Source organism: Vipera berus (assembly GCF_964194415.1).
Source record: "Vipera berus genome assembly, chromosome: 2".
In the NCBI taxonomy this organism is placed as follows: Eukaryota; Metazoa; Chordata; class Lepidosauria; order Squamata; family Viperidae; genus Vipera; species Vipera berus.
Genome location: NC_138203.1, coordinates 242,419,420 through 242,439,253, shown reverse-complemented (window position 1 = coordinate 242,439,253; position 19,834 = coordinate 242,419,420). Strand labels below are relative to the sequence as shown.

Sequence of the window (19,834 nt, the reverse complement as noted above, 5' to 3'; positions counted from 1 at the left end):
TGAGTTAGTAACCCAGCTGTTAAGTGAACCTGGCTTCCCCATTGTCCTTGCTTGTGAGAAAGCCACAAAAGGTGATCACATGACTTTGGGACACAACAACAGTTATAAATATGAACCAGTTGCCAAGCATCTGAATTTTGATCACATGATCACGGTGATGCTGCAAAGGTCATAACTGTAAAAAAAAGGTCATCAGTCACATTCTTCAGTGCCATTGTAACTTTGAACAGTCACTAAACAAACTGATGTAAGTCAAGGACTCCCTGTAATCTAAATGATTTTAAAAAGATTTTTGCTCTCTAGGAAGTCACTTCATTGATTTATAACTGTGCAATATAGGTGATTCTTGTTTAACAACTATTTGTTCAACAACCATTCAAACTTACCGGTAGTTTCACTAGAGTTCTAGTCATTACAATTTTATAAGCAAAGTCAATGGGGAAGCTGGCAGGAAGTGGGAAGTTGTTTGTCAACACTGCAAACATTGGATGTTTATGCTCTGATAATATAAGAGGGCAGCCTTTTCCTTTAAACTGTTTTGCTTTGAATCAAACAAAGCTGGGGGGGGGGAGAATGCTAACCCAGTTGTTTTAATAAGATAAGGAATGGTGTGCTACAGAAAGGAAGTGAAGCTTTCCATGTTAAACTAATTGGAGAATGTGATTTATGACATGTAAAACTAAGGGAGGGAATTGTGTTTGATACGATGTGTTCAGGGGAAGAAAATTCAGATTCTGGCATCCATCCATGAGTGCCGATGCTTTGTTCTCATTATTATAGACTTTTTAGAATACACAATGCCTGAATGTTCTTTGATCTGTCTCATTAATTGGAACCATCATGGTTATGTTAGATTAACTACAACTAGCTTAACAACCTACACGATCCTCACTTAAATGACTGCAAACAGGATGTCTAGAACTGCCATCGCTAATTAGCTCAGTGACATGATGGACCAGTAGCAAGATGGTCTCTGAAAGCTGTACGAGCACTGTATGATGGAGTAACAAAAGGGGATGTTTTGGAAATGGCTTAACTCTGAGCAATAATAATCTTGTAGTGATCCAGAAGGAAAAGAGTGAGGGAATGCAAAATATCCCAGATAGAAAGCAGATCTTGTTACAAGGACAGCAAACTCTTCCTGTTCAAGAACTAGATGGCTTCCCAGGACACAGGTTACATCAATGGATGGGAATCCCCTTCTGTAAAATTCCACTGAAAGCAATCCAGTGACTTAGACCTTAGGCACTCTGTTTCTCCATTAAGAAGAAGAGAAAGAGGAAAACTCATTTCTTCATAATGAAGGGGAAAAGTGATTCTTTTCCTTTCACTGCATCAAACAACTTTCCTCATGAAAAAAGTAGACAATAGCGACTTCCGGTGGCAACGCGACGTCGAAAGACAGCCGTTTTCGGGCTGCCCGCTCCGCAGCTGTGTTTTTCCATCGTAAACAGCACCGATCAGCTGTTTAGATGGATTTGAAGCCCCCTCCTCGGGAGAAGAGGAGGGGGTGAGGCCCCAGGTAGGGGTTGAGCTCTCTGGGGCTGCCTGAGCTGAGAGCTTGGGCGGCTGAAGGATGAGCCCCCCCGAAGCCTGGGTTGCTCCGAGCTGCGCAGCGCCTCTGCTCTGGGATTCTTGGAGCAGAGCCAGGCGTTAGCAACCACCCCTGCCAAAAGGAAATACTTTTGATTATCAAGATGCAGGCAGAGCGGTACAGGAGGTCAAGGTGAAGTGGACTCTTTATTTTTACTCTCTAGCTCAATGGATTTTATAGCTTTAAAGTGAAACTGCATAATAAGTGAAAGTGGGGGAAGATGGCGGCTAAAACTTCTAAAGCTCTTCGGAATGCGGGGTCTTCCCTGGTGCAAGAGACCTCACTGCAAGCTTTGCTTCCTCCTGCATCTCCCCCGGTATTGACGCTTAAGGATTTACAAGACGCTCTTGGAAAGCATGCACACCTGATGTCTGATATGATGGATGAAAAGTTGAAAAAGCTGGAGGAGAAATTGGAGGAGAAAATGGAGAAATTGGAGAAGAAGATGGAAGAGAAGCTGAGAGCAATGAGGGTGGACATCTTGTCTACGGTTGAATCCGTAGCTGAATGTGTGCTACAGCTGGATATAAAAGTGGAGGATCTCAGTCAAAAGAACTCTATATTAGAAGCAAAGGTATTAGAAAATGAAAATATAAGGGATAAAGTGGACGAAGAATTGAGCCTTGTTCAGTATAATCAGATGCAGTATGCTATTAGAATTAGGGGTTTAAAGGAGAATGGTAAAGAAGATTTAAAGCAGCTGATTTTTGAGGCTCTGGAAGGGGTACTGGGCCAGTCAGCATCTGAAATTGAGGGAAATATGGACAAAGTTTTTCGTGTAAATTCATGGATTGCAAGACAGAGGAAGTTACCCAGAGATGTGGTGGTCTATTTTACAAAGAGAGTAATTAGAGATGAAGTCATTCAAGCTGCTTATGATACTAATTTGGTAGTGGCTGAGCAAGAAGTTTTGGTTTTAAAAGAGATCCCTCCGAAGATCCTAAGGAGAAGGAAAGATTTTGCATTTCTAGTACAGGAACTTAAGAAACGTGATATTAAGTTCAGATGGGAGATTCCAGTTGGGTTGGTGGCGACGTACGAAGGTAAAAGACATTGTTTGGTTACTGTGGCTCAGGCACGTGATTTTTATAGTAATGTGTTAAAAGCAACCCCCCTATCATTTTTGGAAGCTGCAAAAGGATACGGTGTGGGAAAGTTTCAAAATGTTGCAGATAGACAGACAGAGGACAATGGTGTTGGAGGGGATCAAGCTACAGTTTCATCGGTTGCTGCAGGAGGCCAGAGGATGACGCGTGCCGCCCTAAGAAGAGCGAGACGAGAGCGAGAGCAAGACCAGCAGAAAGTTATGGAATCTTCAAAGTGTGCTTACAGTGAAGATGTAGGAGGAGAACGGTCTAAAGAAGTTTTGGGGGTCATGACAGAGGTGCTCCAAAAGTTTTGGGGCGTTAAGATTGCTGATTAAATTTTTAGATTAGAATGTCAATGGAGTAAAATTATTATAGAGGAGAAAGAAAGTTTTTTTTCTTTTTTTTAATATTTTACACAATTTAAGATTGATGTTATTTGCTTGCTAGAAAAGTATATTAGGGTTATGGACTTAAAGTATGTGTTGAACTAAGAGTGGGTATGTAAGCTCCTAATTAACAATAAGTTGTCTTAGAGATTGCCTATTTTTTTTTTTTTGTATATACTCTTTTTATCTGAACTTTTATTTGAACTTAAGGATGATTTGGAACTGCGAGACATTTGGCGTGATACATGCAAGAACTATTTTTGATTATAGTTTAGTTTGGTTGGAGATTATTAAGATTAACAGAGATAAGCGCTTTTGGTGCGTAACTGAGAATTTGTTTGGAAATTAGAGAAAGGTGGGAGAATGCAAATAGCAGGTGAAAGTTTTTTTTTTCTTTTCTTTTTTTTTTTTTGAAATTAATATGAATAAGGACTGGGATTAAGAAAATTTATTTTGAGTAAAGATCTTTTTCTGTTTTCCTCTTTTTCTTTCCTACTTTATTTGTAATATTAATATTGTTTGTACTCATTTTATATGAGCTAGTGAGAGATAGAATTTATAGTTTATTGTTGATAACAGGGGTGTTTATGTTTGTTTTTTGATTTTATGCCCTGTATTTAGCTCTGGGAAGTCGGGGGGGGGGAGGAGGGAGTGGGGGAGAGGGAGAGGGGTGGGGGAGGGGGGGATTAAAGTTAAAATGTATTGTAAAACTTTTTAAATAAAAAAAGGAAAAAAGTAGACAATAGCAATTGCACTTAGACATATACTGCTTCCCAGTGCTTTTACAGAACTCTCTAAGCACTTGACAGAGTCAGGATATTGCCCCCAACAATCATTTTACTGATCTCGGAAGGATGGAAGGCTGAATCAACTTTGAGCCGGTCAGGATCGAACTCCTGGCAGTAAGCAGAGTTACTTGCCATACTGCATTCTAATCATTGTGCCACCATGGCTGTAATTTTACCATGACTTGGTAAAATTACAAGGAGAAAGACATTACCACCTGGCCTTCTGTAATAGCACTTTTTGTTAAGGGCAAAATTTCAGATCAGGATTTAGGATTCTACTTAATATTCATGAGCCATATGGGAAGATTTACTGAGCCACACTCAGCTATAATATACAGCTTCCTATCACTGTTTTAAATGCAAGAGGCAAGAAGATTAAACCATGTTTCATTACTTGTACTACAATTACAACTAGTTTAAGTTTCCTTGGCATTAATCAAAATATGGTTTTAACAAATGTTGGGGTGTTTTGTTTGTTTGTTGTTTGTTTTGATAAAATTACCTTGAGTAAAGAAGAATGGGGAACACGAAACTTTTTTGTGTCTTCCTGAAACATCTGTGGAACTTGGACTTTAATATCCCAAGGTCGAGGAGATACACCATTTTGTGGACCATCCACCAAAGCATCTGATAAAATAAAACAAATATATGCTACAATCCAACAAAAGATTTAGTACTTTTTAATCCATTGTGATCAATGAAACTAACATTTTAAAAGTGCATCTTTGAATTATATTTATTCTCATTGGACATTCCTATCATTTTTTTATATCTATCATACTGTAGCTGATCCATAGTATTGCATTTATTTTATTGCATTACATTATTTTATTGTCTTGAGAGTATAGATTTGGGACCCGCAACAAAATCTTGGAATCTATTCAACAGGCTTGCATCATTTTATCCAGGATGTGGGACTAAGAGGGAGCCATCCTGGCTGTAGCAGGGTAGAAACTGGGAGATTGTGAATTCTAGTCCTGCTTTGATTACAAAACCAGCTGGTAACCTGGGCCAGTCACTTTCTCTCAGCCCTAGAAAGAAGGCAGTGACAAGTCACTTCTGAAGTCTTGCAAGAAAATTGCAGGGATTTGTTCAGTCAATCACCAGCAGTCAACACTGACTTGAAGACAGCAAAATAATAATAATGGCACCATTAAACTCAAAGACTGGATGTATATTTATTGTTAGTGATGGACAGAAAAGCTTGCTTGGAATTTCCCTTTCTTTGAGCACAATACATGTTGACTGGGAGGAAAGAGAGAAAGTTCATTTGTTGCTCTGTATCAGGCAGCAAAATGATTTATGCCAGCTATCATTTATATTGCTTTTCTCTTTCTCCCACTTTCAAGTTACTTGCCAGGCTGTATTACTGATATACATCTGAGAGACAGAACAAGGTTTCAGATAACAGGTAGGACCAGAGATTGATTAGAGATGGAAAACTTGTCTCCGCTGAATATATTGTACAAAGAATTCATCACAAGTTCCAACTGTTCATCACAAGTTCCAAAGATGACAAGGTAAGGCTTGTTGCATGACATCAATTACAACCATTAAAAATATTTCACAAATGGTATATTCCCACTTTGTTTAGAATCAAGGGAACCAGTCCCGTATTATACTATTCTTTATATCAAATATTGACAGGTTTTCTTGAAAGTCATTTAAAAAAAAATGGGAAGAGAATTTATCATCTGAATTTGATGAATCAGCTTGAAAATCTTCATGGCATAAAATTCCCTGCACATCCATTTTAGTGCGTCATCTGGAATTGGCTGTGGAAATAATTCATAGATGGCATTGTACTGTGCAAAATTACATTTTATTGATCAAGACTTTTCTTGGTGTATAGCAGGAGTTACAGGCAAACTGATATATATTGTGGTCTCCCCTAGCCCTTACAGAAATTCATTTGGATTAAAGGTTTTAATAAAATTAGGAAAAAATATTTAACAAAATTTAATCTTCCTACAGGTATGATTTCCATGTTTCCCCAAACTTATAAATCAGTGAAACAGAAGAAACAAAGTCTATGACTGGAAAATACTGCAATATTTTATTTGATCAATACAGTGGTGGGATTCAAATATGTGAACAACCAGTTCTCTTGTGTGGATGCCTCTTCTAGAAGTCCATTCTGGGCCTGGGCAACAAAAAATTAGCTACTGTTTCTGCCGAAGTGGTGCAAACCAGCTGAATCCCACCACTAGATCAATGGCATTTTACAGAGGGAACTTGTACTTGGCTGCAAAAATGGGGGCGGGGGTGGTGGAAAAACACAGTAATAAAGAGTCTTGAAGAACTCTTTTTATTTTTATTTATTTATATCCCACCTTTATCATTTTTTTTATAAATAACTTAAGGTGACAAACATATCCAACAAACAAACCTTCCTCCTCCTATTTTCCCCACAAACAAGCCTGTGAGGTGAGCTGGGCTGAGAGAGAATGGCTGGCCCATCGTCACCCAGTCATTTTTAATGGCTAAAGAGGGACTTGACAGACTTCACAGACTCCTGGTTTTTAGCCAGGTGCCTTAACCTCTAGACCACAGGTGTCAAACTCGCCGCGTCACATGATGTGTTGTGATGTATCACAACTTTTTTTTTGCATTGCCAGAGCTGGCATGGGTGTGGCCTCTGCATGATGCAACTGGCCTATGGGCCAGCAGTTTGACACCCCTGCTCTAGACCAAACCGACTCTTTCCTTAAGAATGGTTTTATTTAGTTTTTCAACTCCATTTTTACCTATTTTTACCTATTTTTACCTTAGACTTTCTAAAAGATTATGATAACTACTTAATGTCATTTTTTAATCTTCTTTTTCATGCATAGAACTACTGAATGGAAAACTGTAATGCATATACGTATTATGTACTAACACTTCCTGGACATCCACTATTTCTAATAAACAATGATCCTATCATTTATTGGTTTATCACTGAGCAAGTACTTGGCGATAACCTTCCTGGAATATCAATGTCTGGTATTTATTAATGGGAAATTTAGAGATTTCTTTTTTGCTTTACCAACACATACTCCTAATTCTATGCCACTGAAAACTACCTCCTTGAATATTGTCTCTCATAGGTGTTCATGATAAATTGTTTCTTAAAATAAAACTGGGATTTTCAGGGATTTGAATCAAATACCATATTTGGACGAATTTGATACAAAATTCCACACATGTATGTATTTGGAAACTGGGAGTCCTAAGCTCATTTGTGTTTTTAGATACAAATGATAGTTTATAAGTGGTATGCGCAGGTTGCATTTAATTACTGGACCCTTTTCTGCCAAAAACTCTTTATAAAGATTTGGTTGGAAGTAAATGTATCTCTTTAAATGTTTACTTACTGGTATAAGGCTCAAATGTCCATTCACATGCTCTTGTTTCATTAAAGGTTTCCAGTCGATACTGTGGAGAAACACAACTTGTCATCAAATGTTAATTCTAGAAATCTTAGTCTGAGAAAAAGAATTATTTTTCTATTTTGGATCTTTTGAGACATCATTTTAACTCACTTCTGGATCACCCTGTCTACCATCATCAACATGGTTTTGGAAAAAATGTCACTGAGGCCATTAAAGCATTTTGTTTACCCCTATAGGGCTTCAGGAGTTAGTCCAACGTCTGAACAAACATCACATTTTTCTAGTTTCTAACAGTTGCAGAAGTTTCACTTGTGCAAGGCTATTGATTTCCCTCACCTGGTTTTGTTCACTCCCTGGTAACCTATCCCAAAACACTCACTCTGTAGAAGGTCTGTGGCTTCAATTCCTGAATGAGGAGCTCGCCTGCAGCTCTGTTGCCATAGCAACATTTGGAATTGACAAAACTGAGCAGTGCACTTCTGGCCATGTCATCTGTCATTCTAGGGAACCTGGGAATTAACAAGACAGCAAGCACACATTCAATTCTAAAGCATATATGCATCTGGTCTGTGGCATCTCCAGTAAAACAGACTAAATTGAAGCTGATGACTTAAGCCTTGCAACCCCAATGGCAGAGAACAATGATCATCTATGAAGAACATTGGCTAGTGGTTTTGGCCATGTTTCATTAATAAGTGCCAAACACCATATTTCAGCAATAACATGTTTTTGACACACTGGTTCAGAATTGGCTGCCCTAATGGAGACGTCTTTTTGAAAACATTGCATCCCAGAATTTCTAATCCTGAGTATATCCATTTGATTTCAGTACAGGTAGTCCTGGACTTATGACCACAATTGAGCTCAAAATTTATGTTGCTAAATGAGACATTTGTAAAGTGAGTTTTGCCCCATTTTACGACTTTTCTTGCCACATTTGTTAAGTGAATCACGGCAATTGTTAAATTATAACATGGCTGTTAAGTGAACCTGGTTTCCCCTTTGACTTGGCTTGTCAGAAGGTCGCAAAAGGTGATCACATGACCCTGGGACACTGCCAACTGCCATAAATGTGAGTCAGGTGCCAAGCATCTGCATTTTGATCACGTGACCATGCGGATGCTACAATGGTTATAAGTGTGAAAAATGGTCATTAGTTGCTTTTTTCAATCCTGTTGTAACTAAACAAACTGTTGTAAGTCAAGGAATACCTGTACATATAATATAGGTGGAAAGGGCAAATGATTCTCAGTGTTCTTTGAATATTTATTATTTTCTACACTCTGGTGCCTGGGTGGCATTTTGAAGAAAATTGTGTGTCATGGTTCCAATAGATGAACATCAACAAATCAGAATTCCAAGGCTTGAGCTTTTTCCCAGAACATTTTTTATTGGTTACAAAGTATCAGCACAGTGAAAAGTGAAACCAAGTCTGAAATTCCCTCCAAAGGGTTTCACTATTACAAAGTAAAACTTCCCATTGCTATGAAATCAGCTACGTGTCATGGTTCCAATAGATGAGACCAATAAAAGAGAACTCCAAGGCAAAAATGTTTCCTTAAAGAACACATTTATTTGGCTACATAGTATCGGCACGATCAAAAGTGAAACCAAGACTGAAGTTTCCCCCCTCCAAAGTTTACAATGTTACAAAGTTGAACTTCCCACCCCAATAATATGTCATAAATCACATTCCCCAATGTGATTTCTAACGGGTTTTCTAACGGAAGCTTTACCCTGCCAAAATGCAATCAGCAATGACCTTGGTTCCCACAGGACAATTTATTGTTTTGTCTAAGCTAAACAATACTCATCCCCCCTCCCAATTCTGTGGCAACCAAAAACAAAGGGAAAATGGCTTCAGCCAAATTCGTTTAAGAGTTGACAGTACGTTCCCCAATAGAATGATTTGGCACACTTTCTAACAAAACGCCTAACCCTCTTACCCCGGAAGAAAGGAATTACCTTGGTTCCTACAGGACAGTGTTTTGTTTTGATTAGCAAAGAAACTCCGCACCCCCTTCCTTTCATGTGGCAACCTAGAACGACCAAGATGGCTGCAGCCAGGTTTGTTGCAGAGTTGACATTATGTTGAAATGAACTGCAATCAGCACTTGCTAGACTCCTATAAGGCCAAGTCTTTTAACTTGGTCCAGTCTTCTATTGTCTTGCTTGGAGATGACAACTCATTGAATTTGCAGGTTTGATTTAGTTTTTGCTAAACTGAGCAAGGAAGCAATTCAGCAAACTACTATGACCAGAGTGGGGACATTTTCAAAAAGATAAAGCAATAAAAAATGACTTACCTACACTCCAGCAACACAGGGTTGCTCCTCTTTTCACTAAGTTTTTGCATCATTTCCGGAGGTGGAAATAACTTTTTCTTGCCTAGGTGGAAAGGTTCAAGGAAGAATGAATAATGATGAATAAATACATACAGTGATGGGTACAACATGAAAACTAGAGAAAACCACTCATAGCACTGATGGCATGTTCAATCAGACCCCTTTTCTGTGCTCATGTGGTGCTTCTAAAGATGATTTATGATGTTTGAGGTGTTCTCACCAGCTGCTGCTATGAATTTGTCTATTTATTCTCTGAATCATATTTATTATCTATTTATTCATTCGTTTGTTTGTTCCATTTGCCTAGCTACACATCTCATATGTGTGACTCTGGGAGAATCACACAAGTAAAATAGCAACAGAAAACAGTAAGCAAAATGCAAATTTTAAAAAAAGCAAAATATACGTAAAAGCATTGAAACCAAATTAAACACATAAAGCATAATCAGCAGGAGTGTGTTTGCAGTTTGAACCTGGACCTTCAACATAACTCTGTTATATATTCTGTTAGATGGCATTTGCCAACTACGTGCCTGAGGAATATTTATATGGTAGATAGCTCTATGCTATTAATCTTAAAAGTCACATGAAAACAGCTGTATTTTTCAGTAGTATATGTTTTCCTTTTTTTACTAATAGCAACACATGTCGATGCATACTAAAAATAATGTTAGTATTCTTTATGAGAATTAATTAGAATACTTTGTCATGGAATAGGGCAATATATGGATAAGATAATACTGTACTTTATGTTATTTCTATATTTTGCTTTTAATCCTAACCAAACTACAAAAAATAAATCTACACAAAAAATATATAGGTATTGTTTTAATGTAAAACGGAGCAAAGATATTTTTTTTACACTTTACAAGACTGATGGTGATGCCTCAGGTAAAAAGTTTTGGTTATTATTTAAAGCACATCTACCAATTTCTTATTCTATTTCAGTTCTATTAATTTCAGGTGCACAGCACTCCTTCAGATTACAGGGACCTAAGAATATGACCTGTGATTCACTAGTCTTCCTTTAATCCCCCAATTTCTATTATATTCCAGTGATGTCATGTTATAAACAGATATATTAGCTATACTTAAGGTAGACAGTATTGACATTATTTTTGACAGATTTCCACTAAAGTCCTAACAGGGTCATAAGCAAAATAGCCTACAATATAATTATAATTATAATTATCATTATAATTCCAAGATTTTCTTCTCCAGCATTTCATAGAGCATGATTTGCACATTATTCATTGAGCACAACATTTTTTCTCCAAGTTATAGTATTGCTCTGATCAATCCAGTTGATATTTGAAAGAACACTCATTTGCTATGTTTTTAAAGCCAGGAATTCCAATTTGTGAACAAAGACTGCATTAAGATTATTATGACTTAGTCTCCTGTTATTTGTTACTGTTTTATATTTTCTATAAATATCTTTCAGCCTTAAATAGGGTTGTGCTATCTATTAAGTTAAATTCAGAAGAAATTGACTTTTTTAAAAAAATGCTGCCTTTTATACATCACTAGCCAACAAAGATCCTAGCTGTTGGCCAGTTCAGGTGAAATATCTTTAAAGATCTAGGCCAGAGGTCCCCAACCCCTGGGTCATGGACCAGTACCTGGCCACGGCATGCCAGGTACTGGCCCGCACAAAAAAGCAAAGCCCCAGCTGTGAGATGCAGGCAGCACACAAAACCATGCACCCTTTGGTCTGCAGAAAAACCTTTCTCCACGGAACCGGTCCCTGGTGCCCAAAAGGTTGAGGACCTCTGATCTAGGCTATACTTACAAATACAAACCAGATGTGAATGCCACTGAAGACAGGGAAGGAGGGAGGGAGGGACGGACAGACAGACAGATGAACAGATGGACGGACAGAGGGAGAAAGGATAAGAAAATATCTCGGAAATAATTTATTGAATGGGTCACAAATTGTTTAATCCTTTATAAATAGTCATCTACAACATACTATACATTGTAAATTCTGTAACAGTTGCTATTTAGAACAGATAAGTAGAAGATTAACAGAGTGCATCCATGAACACCAACTAGTAGTCAGAAGACAAGATTTCACAACAGATGGTCTGACTCAGCAATACTCTTAACTGGGGAAACTGAGCAATAACAATAATAATAATAATAATAATAGAGTTGGAAGGGACCTTCTAGTCCAACTCCCTGCTCAGGCAGGAAACCCTATACCATTTCAGACAAATGGCTGTCCAGTCTCTTAGAAACTTCCAGTGTTGGAGCATTCACCACTTCTGGAGGCAGGTTGTTCCACTGGTTAATTGTTCTAACTGTCAGGAAGTTTCTCCTTAGTTTCAGGTTGCTTCTCTCTTTGGTTAGTTTTTGTTGCTTCTTGTTCTGCCTTCAGGTGCTTTGGAGAATAGCCTGACTCCCTCTTCTTTGTGGCAGCCCCTGAGATATTGGAACACTGCTATCATGTCACCCCCTCGTCCTTCCCTTCATTAAACTAGACATACCCAATTCCAGCAACTGTTCTTTATATGTTTTAGCCTCCAGTCTCCCAATCATCTTTGTTGCTCTTCTCTGTACTCTTTCTAGAGTCTCAACATCTTTTTTACATTGTGGTGACCAAAACTGGATGCAGCATTCCAAGTGTGGTCTTACCAAGGCATTGTAAAGTGGTATTAACCCTTCATGTGATCTTGATTCTATCCCTCTGTTAATGCAGCCTAGCACTGTGTTGGCTTTCTTAGCAGCTGCAGCATATTGCTGGATCACCCTTAAGTGATTGTCCACTAGGACTCATCCTAACCTCCTAGACCAGTAGCCAGATAAGCATGGATTAATACCAGACAAACAAGCCTAATTAAAGAACTACTGAAGAGAAAATCATACCCCCTCCAAACCTGGCAGGGCAAGTTATTCCGTATAAAAGGGAGAAAACCCCACACTTTCTAGCCCTGGTGTTGTTATTTAGTTGGGTAATAAACTGTTCGAAAAATACCAAGGGCTCCACTAATTCTTGGTCTATATATAGGGAAAAAAGAATAATTCTGCAGTGCAGATCAGGAGCTTGAAAGGACTAAATTTGGCCCATATTAGCACTCCCCAAATCTTATGTTTCAACAAGGACGTTTTGAGAACTTGAATGTTTCTAATTTGGAATTCAAGGAAAGGTTCTTTGAAGATACTGCCTGAACGTCTTTCTAAGACAGAAGGCAATCTACTGAGAGGAATCTCTTTAAGTTCAAGATTGAACTACAAGGGTATCTCTGCACAGACAAAGGTTCATTGTCTAACATGTAGAAATGTTTATGTTTTTAAAAAAATGCATATATTAAAATACAAGAAAATAAGAAACACTACCCTGATAAAGAACTTGCATTCATGTAGTTATACAACTGCAACCATCAGTACAGCTCAATGGGTTATGTATACATACCATGATCACGAAAAGTCCATGTATCGAGACCAATTGGGGTATACAGATCCATAAGGGGCAATGAAGGACTTTCAGGCTCTGATTCCAGTTCCAAGGTAGCTATTTTAAATGTAAACAGTGAATGATATATTTAGTCCAGCCATTTTATTTTTGTATATACCATATAGAATATGGGGCAAAGCTACTTACGGAACTATCTTCAGCCCATTAAAATCTGTCCATCCCACTCAGTCAGGCAGGGAAGATATGCTGCAGACTCCATCAACTAAAGGATTCCAGCTGGCGGGGTCCAGGAAGAGACCTTCTCTGCCTTTGCCTACACCATGTGAGATGAGGCAGGCCCCCACTCTCCTGGCCTTCAGGAAAGGTGTGAACGACATGGCTCTGTGGTCTTGCTTAGAGAGCACAGAGGAACATGCAACCCTGGGGCTGGTTATTGCCCTGAAAGCCCTCCCTTTGCCTTTTCATTACTTTTTAACATTGCTTTTAATTATTCTTGATGATAGATAGATAGATAGATAGATAGATAGATAGATAGATAGATAGATAGATAGGTAGGTAGGTAGGTAGGTAGGTAGGTAGGTAGGTAGGTAGGTAGGCAGGCAGGCAGGCAGGCAGGAAGGAAGGAAGGAAGGAAGGAAGGAAGGAAGGAAGGAAGGAAGGGAGGGAGGGAGGGAGGGAGGAAGGAAGGAAGGAAGGAAGGAAGGAAGGAAGGAAGGAAGGAAGGAAGGAAGGAAGGAAGGAAGGAAGGAAGAGCGGGAGGGAAGGAGGGAGGGAGGGAGGGAGGGAGGGAGGGAGGGAGAGGGAGGGAGGGAGGGAAAGAGTTTACAGTATCAGATACAATGTCAGAAATGATCTACTAAAAGTCAGGAAAGATTGTCCCGATGGCATGATGCATTCATTTTGCTTTTGAAACCTCTTCATATTCTAAGGAAAATGTAAAATTATCCAATTCATATGTGGAAAGAAAAGCATGTCAGTCAGCATTTAGTCAGATAGATTTTTAGCAATCTATAATACTATTCTACAAACAAATGAGTTACAAGAAATGAAGCTTTTGATGAATTATTGGTTTTCCCCCTCAACAAATATGAATGCTTTTTAAAAAATAAACTATTTTTGGAACCTTCTATTGGGTATGAAAAATGTGTTTCTTCTTAAGTACTATAGTAGAGTATTTTGTATCCTTTAAAAAATCTATACAAGAAACAATATATACCCATGGAGGTTACAGGAAATGCCTTCTGCTAACAAAGTACATTTCTAAAAGCAAAGTAATTATTTGATGCCATAATTCATCACTTTGATTGAACAGAATTTTCTGCTAAAAGCAAAAAAAAAATTTCTATTTTCTTTTCATGAAAAAGAATGGAAGAAATAAACAAACTGCAGAAGTCTTCATATGAAGGTTGCCTCAATTAAATTGAATATAGAGGAAAAATATTTTTGTTGTTGTTGTTCCATGAGACAAGCAAATATGCAGTAACTTTTATTGTGAATTCTTTTCACACTAAATTCCTTACATAGATTATTCTATTGAGGTTCATATAGGTTCATTTCTTTCCTTAAAAAAATCATGATGGATTTTTCGGGGGGGGGGGAGGGAAGAATCAGAATTGGGTCCAAAGTTCTGACCCAGATGGATGGTTGGTCATAAACTTTGACTGAATAAGCCTGAATGTTTAAAAATATAAGAAACTATGAACTTGTAGTTTTGTTGCAAAACTTTTTTTTACCTGTTGTCATATGGTTTCTAAACAAGACTGTCTGTAGTGGAGTCTGCCTGCGTAGATTTTATTTAATTTCTACCTCTTCCCTCAGAGGGGGATAAAATTTCATAATTCACACCAAGTATATCTTCTATATGACTTATATTGATGGAACCAATATAAGACTGGTTTCTTCTCATTGGAAACCTATTAGATGCTGACAGTGGTGGGATTCAAATATGTGGACAACCAGTTCTCTGTATGGATGCTGCTTCCCAAAATCCATTCTGGGCCTGGGGAACAAAAAATTAGCTACCGGTTCTGCCAAAGTGGTGCAAACCGGCTGAATCTCACCACTGGATGTTGATCGCCTAATGCAGGGGTGTCAAACTGCCAGCCTGTGGGCCAGATGGGTCATCCAGAAGCCTCACCCACCCTATTGCCAGCAATGGCAAAATCGACAGGTGACGTCGTGAATTTGACATGTCTGGCCTAATGTTATTCTGAGTGAATACTTATCTAAAGTGCAAAGATCCATGAGTTCAGCTTCTAGCAGAGGATATGTACCCTACAGAATAACATCTGGCTGCCTACATAGCAGATGAAATAAATGAAAGCAGGGTGAAGCGTTTGCCTTGCAGAGGTAGAAATTGCTTCTGTGATGTGAGCATTATAGAACGAGGCAAATTTATGGATCCTTAAATCAGTATACCTGCTTTTTCTTCCTCCAGCTAGGCTAATTCAATAAATGACTAAACCCAGCAGTCTTGCAAGACAAAATTGCTACTTTTTTTTTTGCTAACAGATGGACATATTTTTATTTCTCCCCTGAGCAGTTTTCTTTTTTGTTTTCCTTCAACAACAAGCAGATTTTTTTTAAAAAAAATAGCAAAAGTGTAATAGTAGCTTCGGGATTTGGCAGGAAGAAAAAAAAATAGTGTGCTGACATAGCTTATGTATGTTGCTGGAACTGCAGACAATGTGCTTGAAATACTGGATGTTTACAGGAAAGGTAGCCTGTTATCATTTTGTCCCTCCCTACCTTCCCTCCCAAAAGTGCCCCATGAATGGGGAGATGAGAACTTAGAAGCAGAAATCTCATTGGCAAAAATATTTGGGGTGAGTTGCAGCAGGATTGGCAAATAGCTCCAACTCTGCTCCAGTTGCTTAACAACTGTACTTCCAAGATCTTGGTTAACTCAGATGCAGCTTTCATTCCTTGCCTGCTGCTTATCCCAGTGTTAGATTCAAGGGATGCTGCAGTTAATTGATCTAACTAATGGTTTTATATCGTGGAGTTCAAATGAAAAACAAAATAGGCCTCCAAGTTAGCTCTGTTGTTCTAGAGGAGTGTTTGTCAGCCTCAGCAATTTTATGATATATGGATTCAAACTCGCTGAATTTCCCCAGTCAACATTTCCTGTTCAATTCATTATCTTGTTCAATTCAATGTCAGGTATACACAGTGGTGGGATTCAAATAATTTAACAATCAGTTCTCTGCCCAAAGAACAACTTAAGAACACGTAAAGGCACAAGTTTCCCCAAATGCTAAAAGTAAAGGGGGGTGGAGTAAGCTGACCAAGGAAGAGGCAAAGGTGGAAAACTGATGCAGGGTGGCTGGTTTCACTTACCCCCACCGAGGAACAAAACTTCTCAAGTGGCCTTGAGGCATCTCAATTGCCAATGTCACACCCACTTGCACGAAGCAGCAGCCTGTATGGGCTGCCTCCACCCCAGCTGGGTAAGGGAGAAAGGGAGAAATGTGGCTTACAGGAACTTCCTTTGCCTCCCTGGGTGTTCTTAAGACTTCTTTCCTTTCTTCTTCCTTCTTTCCTTTCTTCCTTCCTTCCTCAGTGCAGCGATCTCTGGTCCACACTTTCTTTCTTCCCTGCATCGGCCCTCATCTCCCTTCTCCATTCTGGAAATGGCAACTCCATTTTCTGCCGCTTCCCGCCCGGCAGAAGGGAAGCAAGGAAGGATGCTTTGTCTGGAAGGATGCTACGGTAAGCTCCGGGAAAATTATGCCAGCTAGGGCTGGGCGAGGAAGGTCAGGCTCCCCTTCCCCAATGGTTCTGCAAAGCCCTTGAGAAGTGGATCTGAGCCTGGCCTTCCTTGCCCATCTCCAGCTGGCATAGTATTCCCGGAGCTTACTGTAGTGTCCTTCCAGACAAAGCATCCTTCCTACCTTAAAGGGTGGCAGAGGGAGGTGGCGGGGACTGAAGAAAGCCCCTCCAGCAGCAGACATGGCTGTTGCGCAGCAGCAGCAGACCCTTTCACCATCACTCCCCCCTGGCTCCAAAATGGCGGAGGGGGAACAGGTAATGCCCATCCTCCATAGCATGGCAGTCCAGCTCAGGAGGGGAGTGAAAGGGAAAAGGCGGGCAGGGCGCTGATGTGATCAAAGGCACTGCATCTCCGTTTGGTTTCTGTCGCTCCTCTCTTCAACTTTTGGGGAGATTTTTTTTTCCCCCACCTGGAAGGAAGTTGAACGAAAACCAGACACATTCCGAAACCACAGATTTATCATAACCAGTTCACTGAACTCAACAAACCGGTCTGAACCAGCTGGATCCCACTACTGGGTATACATAGTCCTCATCTTACAACCATTTATTTAATAATAGTTCAAAGTTACAATAGCCTTGGAAAAAGTGTTTATGACCTGTACTCACACTTATGACTATTGTGTCAAGGTATCACAATTTGGGCACTTGGCAGCTGACTCACATTTACGACTGGTTGCAATGTCCTGCATCATGTGATCACAATTTGTGACCTTTTGTTCTGATCTGGCAAAAAAACATCCATGGGGAAACTCGATTTTCTCAACATATGATTTGCTTAATTACATTATTTACTTAAATACTACAGTGATTTGCTTAATGATCATGATAAAAATTATCATAAAATTGATGATGCCCTGACTTCTGACTGCCCTTAACTTATAATGGAAATTCTCGCTCCAAACTACAATTGTAAATTGAGGATTACCTGTACCAGAACAAAAAAAAACAACCCTGTATATTTCTGCAATATAGGTAGGAATTGCTGTGGGAACTGGAAATTTAGCCACTAAATTCATAAGACCTACCAATATACTGACTTGTATTTACATTACATTGAATTCATTAAAGTATAAAATATGGGTAATATGAGATATGTTGTACATTTTGTGTAAGAATATTAATGAGTGTTATTATATATCTGTAAAATAAAATGAATGAGTTGCAGATCATTATACCATGAGGAATGATGGGGTTTTATTAGTTATATAAGCAATATGCAGGCATATCTGGCAACAATGTGCATCATAAATTATGGGAAAATTAAAATGTATCACGTGAGGTTTATGTTTAATTAAATGTTAATTAAAATAAGAGTTATTTCATAAATTGAGATATTCATTTTGACTTCCTTAAGTTGCTGCACATAGTATGCCCATAGATACTTGGTACTTTTTTGTGCTTCTTCAGGCTTCTTATGTAATTTATTTAAGGTATTTTAAGAAAATAACCATTATACTAGCCTACTGTAGCTTACAGCATCACCTTTATTTACAAGAATACTGTTGAACCACATTATTATTTTTTTCCTGAATGTTGGAACAGTTGTGTTTTTCAATGGGAGATGTCACTTCTGCTTTGCCCTTAGATTTATCCACAAATTATTTTTGTTTGGTCTCAATAGTTTCTCTCTGGAAAATGACTGTTTACAACTAACCACACTCCCACAGCAGTCCTTTTATAAATGGAGATGTTCTCCTATGTGAGGCATTTTGTGGGAATACTCACAACTTTCAGTGCTCTGAAAAAAATGTGGAGACCCATTCTTTCCTTCAATGCCTAGGCTATTTTGACAGAATAACAAAGTTGGAAGGGACCTTGGAGGTCATCTAGTCCAACCCCCTGCTCAAGCAGGAAACCCTATACCATTGCAGACAAATATTTGTCCAATCTCTTCTTAAAAACCTCCAGTGTTGGAGTACCCAAAACTTCTGGAGGCAAGTCGTTCCACTGGTGAACTGTTCTGTCAGGAAATTTCTCTTTTGTTCTAGGTTGTCATTTTGACATGTTACTCCTAATTACAAAGAACAGCTAATTTTTCACAATGGTTATTTTACTATATAGATGAATATCTAAATGAATTAATTCTATAATTATAGTGACTCCAAAAAACTTTATTGTTTCTATTCATTTCCCCCCAAATGACCAGAAGCAGTCTCTTGATTTCAAATGAGAGTAGTCAAATGAGAGTAGTCAAAGCTGCAACTTTACAAATTATAGAAATAAACATGAGAACACATGAATATTCTCTGGCTGGATTTCAACATAGTATTGTATTTTCCAAGCTGGATTGCTATAGCAACAGGTCTACTCTGGAAAGCATACTCTCCAAACAGAACTATTTATAACTTTGTTCTTTATTAGAGAAATTATTTTTGGAATGGCTTAAGTCACATACACAGACTCTTCCCTTTTTAATTAACCTTATCTATGGCATGAACAAAAATCAAACTGAAGTTTTAAATCAGTCTAAAGAGATTTTATAATGACCATTTTGTAGCCACTTTGAATTTACATGTATATTAATTGCTGAATAAAAAGAATGGTTTAAACAAAATCCTGAATTCATCCTTTTCTGCTCAAATATCAGCCACCATTGAAACTGGAGATAATGAGATATCTATAGCATCTAATCATATAAGCAGGGCTTTTTTTCCTCATAGAACACTCAGAACAGAGTTCCGGCATCTTTTCTGGATGGAACCTTATAGGGTAGGCAAGGCGGGTTGTATGACATGTGTGAGTTCTGGCACCTTTTTCTTTTATAAAAAAGCACTGCATATAAGTATATAATGATGGTATATAAAGACATGCTGTATGGTTTGGTACGTCACACTACAAATACCACTTCTCACCTTTTTTTTTCTTTTTACAACCCTGTAATCCCTTGCTTCAGGGTAGGGTTGAGGAGACTGAGTGGTGCTGAGCATTTACTAGCCAGATGCCCTTTCTGATGCCTACAAGGAGTTCACACCAGATAGTTTCTCTTTGCACCCTGATAGAGAAATATTTGTTGCTGTCTAGGATTGAACTTTCAACCTTCTTAGTGGGAGGTGAGCGTCTTCACCTC

The 19,834-nt window shown here is 38.6% G+C and overlaps 1 protein-coding gene across 1 annotated transcript in view; it reads right to left on the bottom strand.

Annotated features, from left to right (window-relative positions):
- LOC308661523 (protein SSUH2 homolog) overlaps positions 1-7,739 on the bottom strand; it is a gene marked incomplete at its 3' end in the record, with an annotated part of 45,660 nt that extends 37,921 nt beyond the window's left edge. Inside the window, exons 1-3 of the mRNA XM_081316471.1 lie at positions 7,610-7,739; positions 7,213-7,273; positions 4,359-4,483 (exon numbers count right to left, since the gene is read on the bottom strand). Coding sequence (XP_081172597.1) covers positions 4,359-4,483; positions 7,213-7,273; positions 7,610-7,729 — 306 coding nt within the window. The 5' untranslated portion in view covers positions 7,730-7,739. The remainder of the gene's footprint in view (positions 1-4,358; positions 4,484-7,212; positions 7,274-7,609) is intronic.
- Between the last annotated feature and the right edge of the window lie 12,095 nt (positions 7,740-19,834).